Below are 22,795 nucleotides of genomic sequence, written 5' to 3' on the forward strand. Positions count from 1 at the left end.
GGCCTGATTGATGGAGTGCTGCAGAGATGGTTGCCCTTATAGAAGGTTCTCCCATCTCCACAGAGGAACTCTGGAGCTCTGTCAGAGTGACCATCAGGTTCTTGGTCACCTCCCTGACCTAAGCCCTTCTACCCCAATTGCTCAGTTTAGCCATGCGGTCAGTCTTGGTCTTGGTAGTTTCAAACTTCTTCCATTTAAGAATGATGGAGGCCACTGTTCTTGGGGACCTTCAATGCTGCAGAAATGTTTAGGTACCTTTCCCCAGATCTGTGCCTCGATACAATCCTGTCTCGGAGCTCTATGGACAATTCCTTTGACCTCATGGCTTGGTTTTTGACATTCACTGTCAACTGTGAGCCCTTATATAGACAGGTGCCTTTCCAAATCATATCCATTCAATTGAATTTACCACAGGTGGACTCCATTCAAGTTGTAGAAACATCTCAAGGATGATCAACGTAAACAGGATGCACCTGAGTTCAATTTTGAGTCTGAATACTTATTTTTAATACATTTGCAAAAATGTAAAAATAACTGTTTTGGCTTTGTCATTGTGGGGTATTGTGTGTAGATTGAGGATTTTTTGTTATTTAATCCATTTTAGAATAAGGCTGTAACAAAATGAAAAATAAAGGGTAAGGGTCTGAATACTTTCCGAATGCATCGTAAGGTTTTACTTGTCGCAATTCACTGTGTGTCATGCTTGTGGTTTGTGTGGTTTCTCCCTCCAGATGTTGAACCTGCTGATGGAACCGCTGTACCTGCAGACAGAGCTGGGCTACGAGGGTGGGGCAGAGAGCAGACCAAGCATGGCACCCACGCCGAGCTCAGGCCGCTCCACCAGGTCAGCCAGTCCAATGAGGTCCACCGGATGTCACCCAGACCCCTCCCACACCCCAGAGCTGCCCCTCCCTGGTCCCCAGAAGACAGAGGTGTATCGAGCCTCCATCTCCCTCACCCCAGCCCCCCCTCCACGGCCTGGTGCCTCCACAGGGTTCTCCCAGGGCCAGATCAGTCCTCTAGAGACCCAGGACCATGCCATAGACCAGGCACTGACAGGAGAGCAACATCCAGAGGATCGAGCGCAAGGAGAGGAAGAGGGCAGAGGAGGAAGAGGGGCAGCTGTAGACCCTCACCTGCTAGAGGAGAGGGGTAGGGAGGGAGGAAGAGGAGGAAGATTAGTTGTAGGAAGGGCAAACAACCCCCAGCTACAGCAGCTCATCAAGGAGGTAAGTGAGCTCAGTGTGTTCTAAGATTCTATTTTAGAATATGGGACAACATTAAGATTTGTCCTTCACTGAACTATGAGTGCTCAAATTGGACCCTGCCCCAGTGCCTGCCAGTATTTGTGTTTGAGGTGCAATAACAATGCCAATATCGCCCAGGACATGTTTTATTATGTCCTTGGCTGACGGACAAGGTTACTACATCCTTATTGAAAGACGATTCCGCTCATGAAAAATCATTCACTGAGCTGATTTAAGTGCTTGGGAGGGGACACATGGACCACATTTTGAAGCTTCAACAGGAAATTGGAATTCCACAGGAACCTATGGCTATAACTTAGGACTACTTCTTAGTCAGTGGCCTGATGTCCGTGTTTGGCAGGGCTTTAAATATGGAATCTGCAGTAAGGAGAAACGACACCACTGGCCTCCCGACCGCCGTTGTTATTGTTTTTTTTGCCGGGCTGAGGAGCGTCGTGCAGCATGGTAAAACAAATTCTGTACATATTTTGCTCTTTTATTGTGTGAAAATTGATGTCCGAGGGGAAAAAACAGCGTTCGTTGTTTGCAGTAACTTGTTGTTGTAATGTTGCAAATGAAAATAGCAGTTTGACCATTAAGGATTCCAGCTTTAGTTATTTTGAGGGATAAGAGGTGTGTGTGTTGTGTTTCACAAATCTCAGTTTAAAACCAACTATTTATGAAGCCCTTATTACACCAACAGAACAGGGTGTACTGCCAATCCTGGGCTGTGTTCATTAGAGCACTCTGTTATGCATTTCTTATTGGGCAAGTTCTGATACTGAGGCACCTCCTTGTTTCACTCAGTTTCTCAGCATTTTCTTCTGTTTGTGTGTAGTCAATTAGTTATTCTGTCCCTTCCTATCAAAGAGACGATTGATTTTGATTGATACATTTTTATTTTATGTATTTATTTATTTCACCTTTATTTAAACAGGTAGGCAAGTTGAGAACAAGTTCTCATTTACAATTGCGACCTGGCCAAGATAAAGCAAAGCAGTTCGACACATACAACGACACAGAGTTACACATGGAGTAAAACAAACATACAGTAGAAACAAGTCTATATACGATGTGAGGAAATGAGGTGAGATAAGGGATGTAAAGGCAAAAAAAGGCCATGGTGGCAAAGTAAATACAATATAGCAAGTAAAACACTGGAATGGTAGATTTGCAGTGGAAGAATGTGCAAAGTAGAAATAAAAATAATGGGGTGCAAAGGAGCTAAATAAATAAAATAAAATAAAGTAGGGAAAAAGGTAGTTGTTTGGGCTAAATTATAGGTGGGCTATGTACAGGTGCAGTAATCTGTGAGCTGCTCTGACAGCTGGTGCTTAAAGCTAGTGAGGGAGATGAGTGTTTCCAGTTTCAGAGATTTTTGTAGTTCGTTCCAGTCATTGGCAGCAGAGAACTGGAAGGAGAGGCGGCCAAAGAAAGAATTGGTTTTGGGGGTGACCAGAGAGATATACCTACTGGAGCGCGTGCTACAGGTGGGTGATGCTATAGTGACTAGCGAGCTGAGATAAGGGGGGACTTTACCTAGCAGGGTCTTGTAGATGACATGGAGCCAGTGGGTTTGGCGACGAGTATGAAGCGAGGGCCAGCCAACGAGAGCGTACAGGTCACAGTGGTGGGTAGTATATGGGGTTTTGTTGACAAAACGGATGGCACTGTGATAGACTGCATCCAATTTGTTGAGTAGGGTATTGGAGGCTATTTTGTAAATGACATCGCCGAAGTTGATGATTAGTAGGATGGTCAGTTTTACAAGGCTATGTTAGGCAGCATGAGTGAAGGATGCTTTGTTGCGAAATAGGAAGCCAATTCTAGATTTAACTTTGGATTGGAGATGTTTGATGTGGGTCTGGAAGGAGAGTTTACAGTCTAACCCGACACCTAGGTATTTGTAGTTGTCCACGTATTCTAAGTCAGAGCCGTCCACAGTAGTGATGTTGGACAGGCGGGCAGGTGCAGGCAGCGATCGGTTGAAGAGCATGCATTTAGTTTGACTTGTATTTAAGAGCAATTGGAGGCCACGGAAGGAGAGTTGTATGCCATTGAATCTTGCCTGGAGGGTTGTTAACACAGTGTCCAAAGAAGGGCCAGAAGTATACAGAATGGTGTCGTCTGCGTAGAGTTGGTGTATCGATGTATACAGAGAAGAGAGTCAGTCCAAGAATTGAACCCTGTGGCACCCCCATAGAGACTGCCAGAGGTCCGGACAGCAGACCCTCCGATTTGACACACTGAACTCTATCAGAGAAGTAGTTGGTGAACCAGGCGAGGTAATCATTTGAGAAACCAAGGCTGTCGAGTCTACCAATGAGGATGTGGTGATTGACAGAGTCGAAAGCCTTGGCCAGATCAATGAATACGGCTGCACAGTAATGTTTCTTATCGATGGCGGTTAAGATATCGTTTAGGACCTTGAGCGTGGCTGAGGTGCACCCATGACCAGCAAACCAGATTGCATAGCAGAGAGGGTATGGTGAGATTCGAAATGGTCGGTAATCTGTTTGTTGACTTGGTTCTCCGAAACCTTAGAAAGGCAGGGTAGGATAGATATAGGTCTGTAGCAGTTTGGGTCAAGAAGTGTCCCCCCATTTTAAGAGGGGGATGACCGCAGCTCCTTTCCAATCTTTGGGAATCTCAGACGACACGAAAGAGAGGTTGAACAGGGGTGGCAACAATTTCGGCAGATAATTTTAGAAAGAAAGGGTCCAGATTGTCTAGCCCGGCTGATTTGGAGAAATGGGGAAGGCTTGGGTGAGTTGCTGTGGGGGGTGCAGTGCTGTTGACCGGGTTAGGGGTAGCCAGGTGGAAAGCATGGCCAGCCGTAGAAAAATTCTTATTGAAATTCTCAATTATAGTGGATTTATCAGTGGTGACAGTGTTTCCTATCTTCTGTGCGGTGGGCAGCTAGGAGGAGGTGTTCTTATTCTCCATGGACTTTACAGTGTCCCAGAACTTTTTTGAGTTAGTGTTGCAGGAAGCAAATTTCTGCTTGAAAAAGCTAGCCTTGCTTTTCTAACTGCCTGTGTATAATGGTTTCTAGCTTCCCTGAAAAGCTGCATATCACGGGGGCTGTTCGATGCTAATGCAGAACGCCATAGGATGTTTTTGTGTTGGTTAAGGGAAGTCAGGTCTGGGGAGAACAAGGGCTATATCTGTTCCTGGTTCTAAATTTCTTGAATAGGGCATGCTTATTTAAGATGGTTAGGAAGGCATTTAAAAAAAATAACCAGGCATCCTCTACTGACGGGATGAGATCAATATCCTTCCAGGATACCCCGGCCAGGTCGATTAGAAAGGCCTGCTCGCTGAAGTGTTTCAGGGAGCGTTTGACAGTGATGAGTGGAGGTCGTTTGACCGCTGACCCATTACGGATGCAGGCAATGAGGCAGTGATCGCTGAGATCTTGGTTGAAGACAGCAGACGTGTATTTAGAGGGCAAGTTGGTTAGGATTATATCTATGAGGGTGCCCGTGTTTACGGCTTTGGGGAGGTACCTGGTAGGTTCATTGATAATTGGTGTGAGATTGAGGGCATCAAGCTTAGATTGTAGGATGGCTGGGGTGTTAAGCATGTTCCAGTTTAGGTCGCCTAGCAGCACGAGCTCTGAAGATAGATGTGGGTCAATCAGTTCACATATGGTGTCCAGAGCACAGCTGGGGGCAGAGGGTGGTCTATAGCAGGCGGCAACGGTGAGAGACTTGTTTTTAGAGAGGTGGATTTTTAAAAGTAGAAGTTCAAATTGTTTGGGTACAGACCTGGATAGTAGGACAGAACTCTGCAGGCTATCTTTGCAGTAGATTGCAACACCACCCCCTTTGGCAGTTCTATCTTGTCTGAAAATGTTGTAGTTAGGGATGAAAATTTCAGAATTTTTGGTGGTCTTCCTAAGCCAGGATTCAGACACAGCTAGAACATCCGAACATCCAATCTAATTGATTAGTCTCGGTGTAACTTCTGTCCTCTACCTCAGATCAAAGAGAGCCTTGCTGATGAGATCCGACGGGAGATAGCCAGTGAGCTCCTGGCGGCCGTATCTCCACGACGATCACCTGTGTTGGCCAGAGAATACCCCCTGTTAGACTGTTGACAGGTCCTACATCTGAGGTGAGTGTCTGTCATTCTGTGGGTAGAGATGCTATCTGTTCATACTGAAAGTAATCTCTATTTCTTCACTAAGCCATAAAGATCCTTTCATGTTATCTACACCCTGCCGTAACCCGAATCCCTGTAGCAATCCACCATAACTGATCCAGCGGAGCTCAGCTCAGCTCATTTCATACACTTGTACAAATAGGTTCTTCGAGCCATATAGACCTGTTGCGATTCAGCTATCCGCTGGCACATGTATAGCTTTCGGCTAGCACCTCTATTTCTCAATGTGTAAAGAGTGTTGTTTTCTCCTGCAGTTGAAGATAACCACTGGTAAAGTCTACCCATTCTACTCAACCTGAACACTGGTGAAGCCATACACTGAACAGCCCAACAACCTTTTTACCACTGTTTCTACTATTTCCAGAGAGTCTGATGATGGCAGATACCTTAACACTGTGTTTTCAACCATATAGGTAGAGTTTATTTCGATGGTTTCTTCTCCTCGGTAGTCTGCTGACTGACAGATACTCTGGGGCCCCATTTATAACCGTTGCGTAAATTTCACACTAAATATCTGAATATCTGCATGTGCCATTTCTGAAAAGACTGCATACATACAAAAATAGAGATTTATAAACTTGGCATACGTATGTTTACTGTTATAAATCACACCCGTCTTGAAACTGTGAGTGAAAGAGCATCAGTACTCTGTCTGAAAAACGCCCATCTACCTTTTATGGTGACAAAAATGCCCTTATTCGCTGTATACTTTCGAAGTATTTGAGCAGTCGTTACTTTACGGTAAATTCTAGGATCAGTAAGTTCCCAGAGTGACTTTTCTCCAATTCCATCTCTGGTTGTTGGTGACATTGTTATTATGTTATGATATGATCCTGACGTTGTGTATGGCTTGTATTTAAGCACATAGATGTGGATCAGGGTGCATCTCTTGTCCTAAAGGTGAAAAATAGAGTTAGAAGATGATTATGGTTGTATGAGAATTTAGTGTCAGCTGTAAATTACCATGCCCTCTTCTTCTAATGCCATCTCTATGAGGAACTAATCAGACCTGGTTTGAAATACTATTTGAAGTCTTTTAAATACTTTGATTGTTTGCTCAGCTTGCCTGTAGTGCCAGATGGGCAGGGTTTACCGTTTTGGGACTATTCTAATGGCTCATTAAGCCAGGCAAGGTCAGATAAAGTATTTGAACCCAGGTCTGGAACTAACTATGCAATACATTTCACTGTCTCTGAACTTGAAAATATCATTAGTAGAAAGACTATATCGAGCTCTATCAGACAAGCTACTGTTAATTCTACTGTGTTTCTACTCTCCAGTTCAGGCCACCTGTCTGTCTCTATTACCCCTTTAAAGAAAATATCTCAGGACAAAAACATTTAGTGGTTTTTAATAAGAAATACAGGTATGAATTTTTGTTTGTTTTTAATGTAAGACACTAACAAAAACACACATCTGGGTCGTATTCATTAGGCAACAAACAGAGGAAAATTGATTGGATCGTGCAGGGACTAAATTTGATTTGATTTGGACTTACTTTCTGTAGAATCTTTAAAATTAACGTTTTCAATTGTTACCCTAATGAACACAACCCAGGACATTGGTGTGAAATGAGTATAATGCATTCATTTAAGTGGTGCTTTTTAAAAGCAGTAGTTGATGCAACCCAATTAAACTTGTCGTTTCCGGTTTGGACAAATGATGTACATAATTTGTTAAAATATTGAAGGAATGCAAAAGGGACTAATTTGGTGGAATGACCCACTTACTACATAGCTGTAGATGATCTGTACTTACCTGTAGCTTACTTGTACTTACTAATGGTCAAGCACAGACGAACATGCAACTTATAACTTCTCTTTTCCCCTATATGCTGAACTGTGCATCACCCCTGAGGTGGCACCAAGCCGCTTGTCCGACCCGCTCCACACCTCCAGCCCCTGCCTCTAATTCTCTGGCATTTCCTCCAGAGGTATTAGGTGTTCCTAGGTCGTACGTGTTTAGAGGCACAGAATGATCCCTGAGCATAAATGGGCACCATTGACAGCAAGGTGAAAACACACTGGTTGCGTCTCAAATGGCATCCTATTCCCATGATAGTGCACTACTTTTAACCAGGGTCTAAAGTAGTGCAGTAGGGAATAAAGTGCCATTTGAGATGCAGAACTGCCCCAACCATGGGCACTGGGACTGTGGGCCTGTTTGTGTGCCACTCAGTTTGACTTGGTGTGGTGTTAATAACTGGTCTGTGTTGCTGAGGTTATTACTTTTCTCTTAAGCGCTCCTTTATATTGTTTATTATGGTTTCTCTGTGTACAGCACGTTGACACATTGTGAACATTACATCAGCATACTGTGTTTTGTCTTCTCATTCTAGCTTGGATCATCTGCCGTTCCTAGACAGATGCCAGACACAGAGAAATGGGTCATTTATGGTTATTTATGGTTCATCAAAGTCCTCATTGAGGACTGCATGTCAGAATGTTGTTGTTTTGCCACTTCACTTAAATTGAAGTTTTGGTCAGTCCTTGCAGACTACTACATCATCCACAAATAAACATGTTATTTATTTGTATGTATTTGAACATTGTGGTTACATTAATGATGAATGAAATCAAATAAATCTTATTCATGAATTATGGGTGTCGGAGCAGGTCGTTTTTCCAATACACCTATTATAGCGTTGGTATTTCATCAATGCTGTCCAATTCAAGCATATAAGGCTATAATATTGTTTGGATGAATGCAATAACTATTGTATGTGATTTTATAAAAATGTGGGGTAAAAAAGCTGTTTTAACATGGCATCCTCTTGAACTGACCTGTATTTTCCTGCATTCTAGACTAGAGCACTGAGTGGAACGATGTATTATACATCTCTGTTTAGTTAGAACGCAGATTTTTGGAGGGTTTGTGGTTTGAAAATGCAGACTTTTGAATTTGGAAGCTGGCGCAACCCCCTGATCTGAAATATGAGGATATATGGTGATGGGAGTCAGTATCCCATTCCGAAATGGACACAGGGTTTTCCCACTCTGACCCGATATGCACAAATACATTTCTTTAACATGAACCAGGTTTCCAGCCAAACCTTATGTGATTAATTAAACTACTTTTTTTTTTCAACAGGCATGGTGGAAACAACATTTGTCGGTCAATTTTCCAAATTGCGACAAAACAAAATACTATAAAAGTTGCCCACTGGGCACAGACATCAATTCAACATCTAGTTTTGTACGAGATCTTCAGTTTCTTGGCAATTTCTCACGTGGAAAAGCCTTAATTTCTCAGAACAAGAATAGACTGACGTGTTTCAGAAGAAAGGACTTTGTTTCTGGCCATTTTGAGCCTGTAATCGAACCCACAAATGCTGATGCTCCAGATACTCAACTAGTCTAAAGAAGGCCAGTTTTATTGCTTCTTAAATCAGAACAACATTTTTCAGCTGTGGTAACAAAATTGCAAAAGGGTTTTCTAATGATCAATTAGCCTTTTAAAATGATTAACTTGGATTAGCTAACACAATGTGCCATTGGAACACAGGAGTGATGGTTGCTGATAATGGGCCTCTGTACACCTATGTAGATATTTCATAAAATATCTGCCGTTTCCAGCTACAATAGTCATTAACAATGTCTACACTGTATTTCTGATCAATTCGATGTTATTTTAATGGACAAAAAAATACTTTTCTTTAAAAAACAAGGACATTTGTAAGTGACCCTGAACATTTGAATGGTAGCGTGTGTGTATATAGACAAGTGATTTTATACATTTTTAAATTTATAAACTATGACATGCCTGCGGGATTGTGCATATTAGGCCTTTTTCAGACAACTCCACTGTCTCAAGGTTCACATACCACTCAGGAAAGGAGAGGTAGCGAGAGGGAGAGTGGGGAGTAAGCGAGCACAAGGTCAATGAGAGAAAGAAGTATGGAGGAAGATGGTGAGAGCGGGGGGCAGTTGTTTCCTGAACTTGGCTTATCAATATTTAACATTGTGCCTGCCTGGTCCCTTCGGGGGATTATATTGCACTTCTGAGCCATGATGTCATGATACTCCGAGGGAGGGGGAGAGGGATATCGGAGACTCAGACTGGCCTGTGGCTTTCATCAATGATAGAACAATTGACCCAGCAGAGGCTAAAGAGAATGCTGTTGGTCTGTCTGAGTCAAGGGCTGGGGGACAAGGGAGACTGGCTGTGGCTGCTATAGTGGACTGGACATTAGAAGAGTGTGTGAGGTGGAGTGCATCTCTCTCTTTCTCTCTCGTTTTCTTTGACGGGGGCAGGGGAGAGGCAGGCTGGGCTGTCCACTAAAGCTATCACAGGGCTCATAAGGAAGGGGGAGGAACAGAAGAGGCTGCTGCTGCTACAGTATGTGCAGCTGCTCCCAACACAGTCCCCTCTTCCTCTCTTTCTCTTACTTTCCCTCCCTCCTCGATCTTTCTTTCTCTCTATCTTCTCACAACATGGAGCCCAACAGTCCTAAGAAGATCCAGTTTTCTGTACCTGTCCAACAGAGTCAGCTGGACCCTCAGGCATCGGAGCATGTAAGTGAAAACATCCACTTCTACATGATATGTTAATAAATGTACCATTATGACATGGTAATGGAGAATGATATTGTTATGGTGGGCTCGCTGAAAGAGTGTGGGGCTTATCCCTGTGAGACCCAAGCATTTTGCCCCCCAAAAATTGCAACACTTACAAAATTCCTCCTGCTCTTGCTCAGAATGTTTTCTCAATTTCTTTTTTCGTCTACATAATCACATCGTAAAGACAGGACACATCAAATGCTACTTAGAAATACATCTGCGTCTACGGAGATGAACTATGTAGTGTTAGACATGGGTTTAGGACCTGTTGCATTTTTGCAACCTGGGAATCTGAGTTAAAAGGACTAGCTCCTCTTTACACTGACTGGCAGAAGAAGCTTTACTTGTATCATGTTATGCAGGTGTGGGAAACCTGTTTTATGTCATGGACAATGGTGAACTCCTTGAAAGATGAGTGAAGGCTTGTTTTCCTCTTCCACTTTCTGGAATTATTTGTCACAATCTTAGTTTGCTAGACTTTATTGCAATGTCTTAGTGCCTTAAGTGAATATTGCTTGGGGAAAAAGTATAGTGCCAGACTAAACTATTTCCATTGTATCCTTATTTATCACCATAGTGGTTATAGAAAAATAGCTTCATCCAAAGCTTTGGCCAACCTCTCCCACTCCCCCCACCACCTCCACACCCACCCCTCTCCATAACCTAGACTAGGGATTTTATTGATACTGAACTCTAGTCTATCACTTTGTAAAACATGCACACACAGCAGTGACTGGTGCTTGTTGTCTGTCTCCAGCTATACTCAGAGCCACACTTTAACACCACTTTTCCCTGTCCTGTCTCTCTGCCCCATCTCTCTACCCGGTCCTGTCTCTCTGCCCCATCTCTCTACCCGGTCCTGTCTCTCTGCCCTGCTCTACCCTGTCCTGTCCCGACCTGCGACCCTATCCTATTCCGCCCTGTCTTTTCTCTCCCAAACAGATCCGTAAGAGGAGACCTACACCAGCCACCCATGCCATCTATCTTCCACCAGACCTAACTGCAGCAAGTAAGATACTTCTCCTGTGTGAGAAACAGAGTTGGGGCCAATTTAAATTTAATCTCATTCAATTCAGGAAATAGACGTTCCAATTGCCCTCAATGAAAAGCAGTGAAAATGTAATTTCGGTAGTTTCCTGTATTGAAATGGAATGTGTGGTCTGAATGTTGCCAAGCTACACTCACAATGACTCTAAACTGTCATGGAAATTATGTGTGTCTTCATATGACAGTTGTTTGGTTTTTGATTTGTTGTGCTCCTGTTGAGGGTCGTTTGAATTTGGAGACTTTTTGTTTGTTTCCAACTTGCTCATTATTGATAGTGAGAAACACAAACGAGATTTGGCTCGCTCTCATTTATGTAAATCATCTAAGTGGTTTCTTTCAGATCTGTCTGTTGACATTTAATGAAGAGCTGTGGGATATAAAGGAGTTATGTAAACATGGGTTGAATGAGGGCTCGAAGACTATTCTTGTGGGCTACACAAAATGGAGTGTTAAACTATAAGATGTCTGAAGGGGGAATGATGGATAGAGGGTGATCTCAGCCCTGGTGAATGGGAGTAATGAGGAGAGTGTTAAACTATAAGATGTCTGAAGGGGGAATGATGGATAGAGGGTGATCTCAGCCCTGGTGAATGGGAGTAATGAGGAGAGTGTTAAAAAGGAGGCGGCAAGGCGAGTGTTTTTATCTTTGTTGTGTCATCATGAAACAGTGAGAGTGGAATCTAACCTTGAGTGAGAGATCCAGAACATGGAGGGTCACAATGTGATATCAGCACAAATACCTTCCCTGTGGCGTCAGCATATGGAGACTGCAACACTGCACAGCTATAGTCACAACACAGCCACAGCTTACAGCTCAGCCTCCAGCACAGCCTGCCACCTAGCCACAGTCACAGCCCATACCCTAGCAGGCTGCAGCACAGTCATAGCAAAGGCTGCCTTGTCCACACTCTGGCCTTCCTCCCCACTGCTTTTGAAAGGTCATAATAGAGTAAGACTGAGAGGACCTGTGCCAAAGAAAGCTCCCCAGGTATAGCTGTGGATGACTCTGAGGCAGTGAGAAGAGACCAGCAGGACCAAATAAGAGATGGTTGGTCTCTAAAAGAGAGTACAGTATCTGTCTATAATCAAACACTGGCACGTTATTCAGTTCAAACCTGATAGATAGCAGAAATTCAACCTTCAACCACATGACACACACCAATCTACCAACTATTTCCTTATGTTGCGTCTGGAAGGCAGTGAAATCCGATATTTCTGGCCTCCAGGGTAAAGCTTGGTTCATTAGCCTCATCAACACCCTGTTGGTGACCTTGACCTTTACCCTATGTGACTTGACTGTGTGATCATGGACAAACATACATCTCCACACGCATCGCCCAGCTGCACACCACATCCCAGCCTGCTGTACAGCCCAGCACAGAAGGCATGCAAAAACCCACCCAGACACACAAACACGCACTGTTCAGGCTGCCCAGTACAGAACAGAAAGGCATGCAAGCAGAGCTCCCAGTCAGGCATCACAGTCATACTCAACATCACGTCACTGAGGGGAACAGGATGTGAATGGTTATCATTATCGTTATGTCATGACATGAGATAGTGTTGTTGTATCTGACCGCTGTTCCCCATGTCATAACCTGGCACAGCCTAGCTGGCCACATATCTTACAGCACACAGGGTTTGATAAATCATCCGTTTGTGTGTGCATGTGAGCATGTGTGTGTTCTGTGAGGTGCTGGGCGGCCTGAACTGTGTGTTTGTGTCTGGGTGGATTTTTGCAGGCCTTGCACGCGTGTATGTGCGTGTCTAGAAGAGAGGTTCGATAGATAGGTATGTACAGTACAGGGTGAATTTCTACCCATTGTACTGAATCATCAGTATGAACACACAGGTTTTATTTATCCCATTGTGCTGAATCATCAGTATGAACACACAGGTTTTATTTATCCCATTGTGCTGAATCATCAGTATGAACACACAGGTTTTATTTATCCCATTGTGCTGAATCATCAGTATGAACACAGGTTTTATTTATCCCATTGTGCTGATTCATCAGTATGAACACACAGGTTTTATTTATCCCATTGTACTGAATCATCAGTATGAACACACAGGTTTTATTTATCCCATTGTGCTGAGGAAGGGAAAGGGTTGGTATTGTTAATTGATGCAGGGTGTGCTGGCCCATATTCTCCTCAGAGAGAGTTTTTGGCAGAGGGTAAGGGGTGTTCTTGTCTGCGTCCCAAATAGCACCATATTCCCTTTATAGTGCATTACTATTGACCAGGGCCCATAAGGATCTGGTCAAAAGTAGTGCACCATGTAGAGAGTAGGGTGCTATTTGGGACGTTCCTGTTTGACAAACCAGCTAACCCAAATCTACTGGGTGGCAATTAAATTGTCTGACAGAAGCCAGTCGCAGGAACTTCATCCAGGAGCCAGCTTTAGAGGCATTACATAGTCAGAATGTATGAATGTGTGTGTTTTACATCACAGACCCACCCTTTCATTTTATCCATTGATTTCTTTATCCTTGGCTGGGTGCATGTATTTCTGTCTCCTCAGTGCCAGGTCTGTGTTTTATGGCAGGCGTAGGTAACCACTGCCTATGTGACAGCTCTGTTCCCACCATGACCCTGGTTCCATCCCTCCTTCCATCTCTCCATTCCTCTATCCCTCTATTCTCTATGTCTCCATGGGCTTATGGACAGTTTCCTCCAGCCTAGTTGTCTTGTCAAGCTCTTTGCTTAGTTGATAGTATAAATACTATCTGGCCTTTTACCATTACATTATCCTGAGAGATCCCATTGGGAGTTACTGGCTGTGTGCTGTGAATGAGAATGGATGGTGTAGTGTAGTCGAGTGAAACTTGTTTTGCTCAACTCTGTCTGTGTATGTGGGCTGCATACTGTAGGTGGTGTGCGTGGGACCCTATTCATTCACAGCCATTATTTCAGCTACAAGCAGCTCTTTGTCTTGCTGATATTTCCCTGTGAATGTCATCCAAACTGTGTCTCTTGGAGAGAGGCCACTTCTGAAGGTTAATACTGAACCTTACTGTAGTGTTGTGTCTCTGGATTATTGGGTGTCCTGAATCAGAATTTTAGCATTGAGAACCAGATGTGCTATCAAGATATTTTGAGCTGCAGTGCCCATGGCTTTAATTGAACACTCTCCCTAACAGAGATAATGTGTGAAACCCATGGACCTGGAAATAGCTAATACAAAACTCTCCCTCTGGCCATTTTAGCTTTTTATAAGGCTCACTGTTGATTTGCCATCAGCTCTTCAACTCTCTCCTCTTGTGTAAAAACAGCTGGTCATTTTCCTTGGACACAGACCCAGTAGTATGACTTGTGTCCTATAACAGTGGCTGGATTGAAGGGTGTCACAGTATAGTGTAGTGTATAGTGTTATAGATGCATTGTAAAGTGTCATAGCAGCCTTACATGACCCCAGGGAATGCCAGTGCTCTTTTCCCCTGCCCACTACAGCGGAGACTGTGACGTCATCACCCTCCCATTCCCGTAGGCTTGATGGTCCGAGACACACTGACTTCATTCAGCTATTGTTATATGGTAGTAACATGCTGATAATGTGGTCCACATGTTTTGCTGCTGCCTTTAGTTCATGTACTGTGTTGGCCTTAGAATACAACATAGGCCTACAGTACAAGGTTTAATTTTTGTCCAATACATATCATGTGCTCTGCATGTTTAGCTGTTTTGTAGTCACATTCAATGCTTGTCTGTTGTTCCATGCCAATCAAACAACACCCTTGGTCATGTTAATGTGCTCCACATGTTTTGATGTCAGTTCATGTACAGTGTTGGCCACAGAGAACTACATACAGATGTAGGATCTGATTTTAATCTACAGTCCCAGTCAAAAGTTTAGACACACCTAATCATTCAAGGGTTTTTCTTTATTTTTTACTATTTTCTACATTGTATAATAATAGTGAAGACATCAAAACTATGAAATAACACACATGGAATCATCTAGTAACCAGAAAAGTGTTAAACAAATCAAAATATGTTATTATCCACCCTTTGCCTTGATGACAGCTTTGCACACTCTTGGCATTCTCTCAACCAGCTTCACCTGGAATGTTTTTCAAACAGTCTTGAAGGACTTCCCACATATGCTGAGCACTTATTGGCTTTCTTTCCTTCACTCTGTGGTCCAACTCATCCCAAACCATCTCAATTGGGTTGAGGTTGGGTGATTGTGGAGGCCAGGACATCTGATGCAGCACTCCATCACTCTCTTTCTTGGTCAAATAGCCCTTACACAGTGGGAACCACACATGCAGAGATCATCCATTCTCCTACTCTGCGTCTCACAAAGACACGGCGGTTGGAACCGACAATCTCACATTTGGACCAATGTCCATTGCTCATGTTTCTTGGCCCAAGCAAGTCTCTTCTTATTATCGGTGTCCTTTAGTAGTGGTTTCTTTGCAGCAATTCAACCATGAAGGCCTGATTCACGCAGTCTCCTCTGAACAGTTGATTTTGAGATGTGTCTGTTACTTAAACTCTGAAACATTTATTTGGGCTGTAATTTATGAGGCTGGTAACTAATGAACTTAGCAGAGGTAAATCTCTGTCTTCCTTTCCTGTGGCAGTCCTCATGAGAGCCAGTTTCATCATAGCACTTGATGGTTTTTGTGACTGCACTTGAAGAAACTTTCAGAGTTCTTTAAATTTTCCGTATTGACTGACCTTCATGTCGTGAAGTAATGATGGACTGTCATTTCTCTTTGCTTATTTGAGCTGTTTTTGCCATAATATGGATTTGGTCTTTTACCAAATAGGGCTATCTTCTGTATACCACCCTTACCTTGTCACAACACAACAGATTGGCTCAAACGCATTTAAGAAGGAAAGAAATTCCACAAATTTACAAGGCACACTTGTTAATTCAAATGCATTCCAGGTGACTACCTCATGAAGCTGGTTGAGAATGTGCAAATCTGTCCTCAAGGCAAAGGCTGGCTACTTTGAAGAATCTCAAATATAAAATACAGTACCGTTAAAAGGTTTGGCGTCACTTATATTTAAAAATATATATATATATATATATATATATATATATATTTTTTTTGTCCATTAAAATAACATGAAATTGATTAGAAATACAGTGTAGACATTGTTAATGTTGTAAATGACTGTTGTAACTGGAAACAGCTGATTTTCTATGAAATATCTACATAGGCGTACAGAGCCCCATTATCAGCAACCATCACTCCTGTGTTCCAATGGCATGTTGTGTTAGCTCGTCCAAGTTTATAATTTTAAAAGGCTAATTAACAATGTCTACACGGTATTTCTGTTCAATGTTATTTTAATGGACAAAAAAGTGATTTTCTTTCAAAAACAAAGACATTTCTAAGTGACCCCAAACTTTTGAACGGTAATGTTTATGAACGGTAATGTTTAACACTTTTTTTCATTACTACATGATTCCATATGTACTATTTCATAGTTGTGATGTCTTCACTATTATTATACAATGTTGAAAATATTAAAAATAGAGAAAAACCCTGGAATGATGAGTAGGTGTGTCCAAACCTCTGACTGGTACTGTATATTGTCACGGCAAAACAATCCTGCAGCAACAGGATTTGAACATTTAGTCGAGAATGTTGCTTGACCGCGGTTAGGCTATTAGCTGGTCAAAGGTAGGATACAGAAAAACATGCAATACTCTTAACATAACCATGTGTTAGTGTGGGTTTTCAGTGAGCTTATGGAAATCACAAAGCTCATCTGCATTTCCTGAGGTGCAGAAAAATTCTTAGCAGCAAAAGAGTGATCAAAGTAAGATCCAGCATCTGTATAATACAGGGCTCGTGTGTTGACCCATGCTATTCATTCAACAACGTAGTCATGTTAATGTGGTTCACATGTTTGTGCTGTCTTCCGTTTATGCACTACTGATGGAGCTGAATTCAGTCTGGATTTTCAGGCTACGTCTGTTGTCCAGTGCCATTTATTCAATAACTTATTGAATTATTGGTGTTTTGCTCCAGCTGTGATGTTCATGGTGATATGAGTCACCCCTGGTTGTAATTTCTAAGATCAATTTCAATTCAGAGAAACGTCAGTGGAGGGGAAGTTAGAGCAAACCAGTCAGCCATTACAGCCGGAGGTTAGCAGTGATCTGGACACTGAACCATAAACTCTCTCAGCCATGTGCTCATCATGATGAACATTACAGCTCTCCCACTGTAGTCACATCACACAGGTGAAATACAATGTTCCAGCAGAACCTCAGCACACAGATTCTAACCAAGGGTTGAGTAATAGCTCCTTTTTTGGGGCGACAGGTAGCCTAGTTGTTAGAGCGCTAGTTCAGTAACCGAAAGGTTGCTGGATCGAATCCCCAAGCTGAGGTAAAAATGTGTCATTCTGCCCCTGAGCAAGGCATCCCCCAGCACCTCTCTGATTCAGAGGGGTTGAGTTGAATGCATTCAGTTGTACAGCTGACTAGGTATCCCCCTTTCCTTTTTTAAGGCTGACAATTTTAGCTAAATTGACAAATGTACTATAACTCATGTCTGCTTTTCTCTCACACAGATGACAAGCAGACTACAAGTCATCAAGGAGAGGTAGTTCACTCTGTTTACCTTGCTCTGTTTAAAAGCAGAAATAAAAGTCAAAGAACAACATTATCAGGATGCTCCCTAGCAGCAGTCTATGGTTCTATGAGGTGGCATGTCTATCTGATGCAGTTGTCATTGATTACCTGAGATGGCCTGGCTCCTGAAATAGCTTCAGTGAAATGGGATCTCTGCTTGTTGTTTCTCATGCGGTTATTTTTTTCCCCCTCCATCTCTCTACACCAGACCCAGAGTGCAGGGACATCTCCCGCTCAGAGAAAACACAGCGTCTACACTCCGCCCACCATGAAAGGTACAGGTCGTCACTCACACCATTTTTTTCAACACAAACCGTTGCATTCACAAGCTCTGCCGTCAAGACAGCGCAGGTGACATTGGTTCATATTCTCCTTTTATTCTGGAGAGTAGGAAACACTGGGTGTATTGTCTGTAGTCAGCATTATATTTAAACAGAGCCCACTGAAGCGTGTGACAGAGTAACTGCTTGCTGACTCATAGAGGTAGCTATTTCCTGGAAAGGCCATGGCTACTCTCTATATATACATCTACATTAGATATTGATTGACAGAGTTATATCATCCTCCTGTTATAAGACTCTCAAATGGATAGTCAGATAGTGCACAAAGAGAGCTACACCATCCCATCCCTCAAATGGATAGTCATATAGTGCACAAAGAGAGCTACACCATCCCATCCCTCAAATGGATAGTCAGATGGAGAGCTACACCATCCCATCCCTCAAATGGATAGTCATATAGTGCACAAAGAGAGCTACACCATCCCATCCCTCAAATGGATAGTCATATAGTGCACAAAGAGAGCTACACCATCCCATCTCTCAGATAGAGAGCTATTCCATCCCTCAAATGGATAGTCATATAGTGCACAAAGAGAGCTACACCATCCCATCTCTCAAATGGATAGATGGAGAGCTACACCATCCCATCTCTCAAATGGATAGTCAGATGGAGAGCTACACCATCCCATCCCTCAAATGGATAGTCACTAGTCAGGTGGTGCAACAAGGACTATGGGCACAAAATAAACTAATTTGAACACAGCAGCCTATTCTTGGTCCAATTAGATAGCAACTATATTATTGTAGTAATTATTGCAGTTTTCATTACACATTTGGCTTGTTAATTAGGGGGTGGATTAGAATATATCCAACATGGCCAAACAATATCCAATGGCCAAAAGCCTTTAGGCTCAATGGCCTTGAATTCAGTTGAATGCTGAATATGCTCCAGTTCAGAGCACAGCAGGAGACCACTTTCTGTTGTAACAGATGGTCAAATAAATGAAATGCCCAGTCCAATCAAAAACATGATTTCTGTATTTTATATATTTCCATACTATGAGGTTGGAATAATACTATGAAATTGTGAAAATTATGATAATGCCATTTTAGTGTAAGAGCTGTTCAAATCATCAAGTCAAATTGTATTAGTAAGATGCTTTGTAAACAACAGGTGTAGAGACTAACAGTGATATACTTACTTATGGGACCTTTCCAACAATGCAGAGAGAAGATAATAGAAAAGTAATAACAAAGTAATAATAGATACACAATGAGTAATGATAACCTGGCTACATACAACGGGTATCAGTACTGAGTCCATATGTGGTAATTGAGGTAGATATGTACATATAACTAGGAATAAAGTGACTAGGCAACAGGATAGATCGATAGTAGCAGCAGCATATGTGATGAGTCTAAAGAGTTAGTGCAAAAAGGGTCAATGCAGATAGGGTGGCAGATAGTCTTGCAGTTAAGAGCGTTGGGATGGTCACTGGTTCGATCACTGAGCTGACTGGGTGAAATATCTGTCGATGTGCCCTTGCGCAAGGCACTTAACCCTAATTACTCCTGTAAGTCACTCTGGATAAATGTCTGCTAAATGAATAAAATGTTTTTAAAAAATAAAATAATAATTATAGTCTGGGTAGCTATTTGGTTAACAATTGAACTAACTATTTAGCAGTCTTATGGCTTGGTGGTAGACGCTGTCAGGATCCTGTTTGTTCCAGACATGGTGCATCTGTACTGCTTGCCGTGTGGTAGCAGAGAGAACAGTCTATGACTTGGGTGGCTGGAGTCTGACAATTGTTAGGGCCTTCCTCTGACACCGCCTGGTATAGAGATCCTGGATGGCAGAGAGCTCGGCCCCTGTGATGTACTGGGCAATTCGCACTACCCTCTGTAGCGTCTTGCGGTCGGATGCCAAGCAGTTGCCATACCAAGTAGTGATGCAGCTAGTCAAGATGCTCTCAATGGTGCAGCTGTAGAAATGTTAGAGGATCTGAGGGCCCGAGTCAAATCTTTTCAGCCTCCTGAGGGGGAAAAGGCGTTGTCGTGCCCTCTTTACGACTGTGTTGGTGTGTTTGGACCATGATAGATCTTTAGTTATATGGACACCAAGGAACATTGATGTGAATTGGGGTGTGCTTGGCCCTCAAATTTCCTGTAGTCCACGATCAGCTCCTTATCTTGCTGACATTGAGGAAGAGGTTGTTGTCCTGGCACCACACTGCCAGGTCTCTGACCTTCTCTCTATAGGCTGTCTCATTGTCTTATGGGGTTAGGCCTACCACTGTTGTGTCATCAGCAAACTTAGTGATGGTGTTGGAGTCATGCAGTTGTGAACAGGGAGTACAGGAGGGGACTAAGCACGCACCTCTGAGTGGCCCCGTGTTGAGGGTCAGCGTGGCGGATGTGTTGTTGCCTACCATCACCACCTTGGGGCGGCCCGTCAGGAAGTCCAGGATCCAGTTATAGAGGGAGGTGTTCAGTCCCAGGTACCTGAGTGATGAGCTATGAGGGCACTATTATGTTGAACCCTGAGCTTTAGTCATAGGTGTTCATCTTGTCCAAGTGGGACAGTGCAGTGTGGAGTGAAATATAAATTGTGTCATCTGTGGATCTGTTAGGGGGGTATGCAAATTGGAGTTGGTCCAGGGTGTCTGGTATGATGGTGTTGATGTGAACCATGACCAGCCTTTCAAAGCATTGGCTTCTTGGGCACAGGGATTATGGTGGTCTGCTTGAAACATGTAGGTATTACAGACTGGGTCAGGGAGAGGTTGAAAATGTCAGGGAAGACATTTGCCAGCTGGTCAGCGCAAGCTCTGAGTAAGCGTTCTGGTAATCCTTGTGAATGTTAACCTGTTTAATGGTCTTACCCACATTGGCTTTGGAGATTGAAAAACCGCCAGCTGCATTGGACCTTTTAAAGTGAAGTATTATAGCACCATTTATTTAGGTTCCATACTGTGTGTCCACAGACTGCTCTAGAGGCCATGGTGAGGACAGAGACAGCCTGCCTCCTACCAGGCTGGCCAAGACTCACACAGACACGCTGGCCCTAGCAGAGGAGCTATCAGGGGCCCTGCCACGACTGGCAGACACACCGAGGCGCAAAGACACCCCCTACCAGCACCAGCCCCCCTTCATTCCAGGTAAGGCCCTCACAGCAACACACTGAACCTGATATGAAAGTCTAGTCGAACTGGACTGTAGCTTATGTGGAAGGCTACAGTCAAATAATGTGGGCCTGGCTCAGGTTTGTGTTGTTTCCTTTACAGAACATGTAAAGCTGCAGGTACAGCTCACCACTGTGGTTGAGGTTGTGAGGGCGAATCAGTTCACACTGTCAAATCTAGTTGGTCACACTACTGTCAATGGCTTGATGTTGGTCATAGTTAACGGATATAGACTAAAGCGTTTAAAGATCTCCATACACATGGACGTCTTCTCTGTGCTGTTGCTTAGCTGCAGGGAGGAGTGTTCCAGCCACCTTAACAGATGGTCTGGTCACAGGACAGATTACATTTGACCACTGTGCTGACACAAACAGCATCATACTTGCACACACACACACACACACACACACCATCATCATCATCCTCTGTAACGTATTAGAACAGGACACAGTGTGTGCCTGTGTGAGGAGCTGTTAGAACATACTGCGACTGTTTCTTAGTTATTGATCTCTCTGATATGACCCTACAGCACTCTCTGTCCAATTCCCAGGGGTCAAGCTGCTCAAGAGCAAATCAAAGATCTCCTTCCCTGAGGAGGAAGAGAAGGAGGCGGAGGAGGAAGAAGATACCAAGAAGAAGTAGGATCCAAAGTGAAGCGTGAGGAGCAGACAAACTGTTGGCCATGTTTCTGATGGTTCACACACATGAATGGGTAATGAACTCTTGGTAAGAGATGATGCTAAACTATCAGGTTATCATTTCTAACCTGGGAATCCATTTTATTCAGCCATGCGTTGTTGAGATCAAGAAAGGACAATGTCATTCATTCATTTGTCTGTACTGTATCTCAAACTCTTAGTTGGTTATGTATGGTTAATTATTGTTAGATATTGTAATAAGAGAGTATATATGAACAGCAATACTGGCTGTTATGCAGTGAAAATATATATCTGGAAATATACAGATTTTTGTTTGTTTTCTTTAAACAGAAAATAACAATGCATCTCATTGTGTCTGTCTCATCATGTAAAAACATATTTCATATTTCATTGACTTGATATTTTTGTAGTATTTTATACAGAAACTGGGCTATGTATGAATTGTTAGACTTGTTTACCACTCTAAGGTACTGCACAAACAAAGGAGTCCTACAATGTATTTTATTTATTTCGCTCACTGGTGTTTGGAGTGTCTGAGTCCTATCCTATGAAAGGCTGATGCATTGCACATGTGACCAAATAATAAAGTTCATTCTTGAATGAACTGTTGGCAAAACCTGTACATTTCAGATGTCTAACGCATTGTGGACCTATAGTGTAGCAGAGAAACATCACCTGCAAATAATGCCCAAACCCTCTCAATTTCAGGCAGGATTATTTTAGTAGGCTAATTGTTATCTCAAATTAATCGTGGGAAGATTTCATAACACAAAATAAAACATTTTTCTCTTACATGTAGTCAGTGTATTTATTGTGTCAAACAGAGAGGGTGTACATGAACTACATTACAATGGGAAAGGAATATAACAGCACCCCCAAGTGGATAATATTAGGCACTGCACAACCAATCATACTCTGTGTGTAACTGTCGGCAACCATTCCAGTTCTACTCTAGGGTAAAATAGGTTTGTCTAGCATGAGATCAAGAGAGAACACACTGTTGCAATTACGAACCGTGATCGTCCTAGTGTACCATACAAACCC

General features: G+C 42.9%; 2 protein-coding genes across 9 annotated transcripts in view; both read left to right on the top strand.

Moving 5' to 3' along the window:
• LOC112239226 (protein ITPRID2) overlaps positions 1 to 8,670 on the top strand; it is a 63,524-nt gene extending 54,854 nt beyond the window's left edge. For 6 of the 8 annotated variants that reach the window (XM_042319704.1, XM_024407717.2, XM_042319701.1 and 3 more), the window contains 3 exons: positions 732 to 1,229; positions 5,233 to 5,366; positions 5,669 to 8,011. In XM_042319704.1, the coding sequence (XP_042175638.1) occupies positions 732 to 1,229; positions 5,233 to 5,349 (615 nt within the window). In that variant the 3' untranslated portion in view covers positions 5,350 to 5,366; positions 5,669 to 8,011. Of the gene's footprint in view, positions 1 to 731; positions 1,230 to 5,232; positions 5,367 to 5,668; positions 8,012 to 8,504 lie in introns of those variants that run through there. The other 2 variants (XM_042319703.1, XM_042319702.1) reach the window with 2 other exon arrangements.
• Positions 8,671 to 8,999: 329 nt separating this feature from the next.
• On the top strand, positions 9,000 to 22,543 carry LOC112239234 (protein phosphatase 1 regulatory subunit 1A). The gene is made up of 6 exons (XM_024407728.2): positions 9,000 to 9,928; positions 10,916 to 10,982; positions 17,566 to 17,597; positions 17,835 to 17,901; positions 20,895 to 21,068; positions 21,643 to 22,543. The coding sequence occupies exons 1-6, from the start codon at positions 9,755 to 9,757 to the stop codon at positions 21,732 to 21,734; spliced, it is 606 nt and encodes a 201-aa protein (XP_024263496.1). The 5' UTR covers positions 9,000 to 9,754; the 3' UTR covers positions 21,735 to 22,543.
• Positions 22,544 to 22,795: the final 252 nt, after the last annotated feature.

This window comes from Oncorhynchus tshawytscha, linkage group LG03 (genome assembly GCF_018296145.1).
Source record: "Oncorhynchus tshawytscha isolate Ot180627B linkage group LG03, Otsh_v2.0, whole genome shotgun sequence".
In the NCBI taxonomy this organism is placed as follows: domain Eukaryota; kingdom Metazoa; phylum Chordata; class Actinopteri; order Salmoniformes; family Salmonidae; genus Oncorhynchus; species Oncorhynchus tshawytscha.

Coding starts and splice junctions, on each gene's coding strand:
- LOC112239234 (XM_024407728.2), top strand. CDS start 9,755: ATGTGCAGCTGCTCCCAACACAGTCCCCTCTTCCTCTCTTTCTCTTAC. Junction 9,929..10,915: donor ACCCTCAGGCATCGGAGCAT/GTAAGTGAAAAC, acceptor TCTCCCAAACAG/ATCCGTAAGAGGAGACCTAC. Junction 21,069..21,642: donor CCAGCCCCCCTTCATTCCAG/GTAAGGCCCTCA, acceptor TCCAATTCCCAG/GGGTCAAGCTGCTCAAGAGC.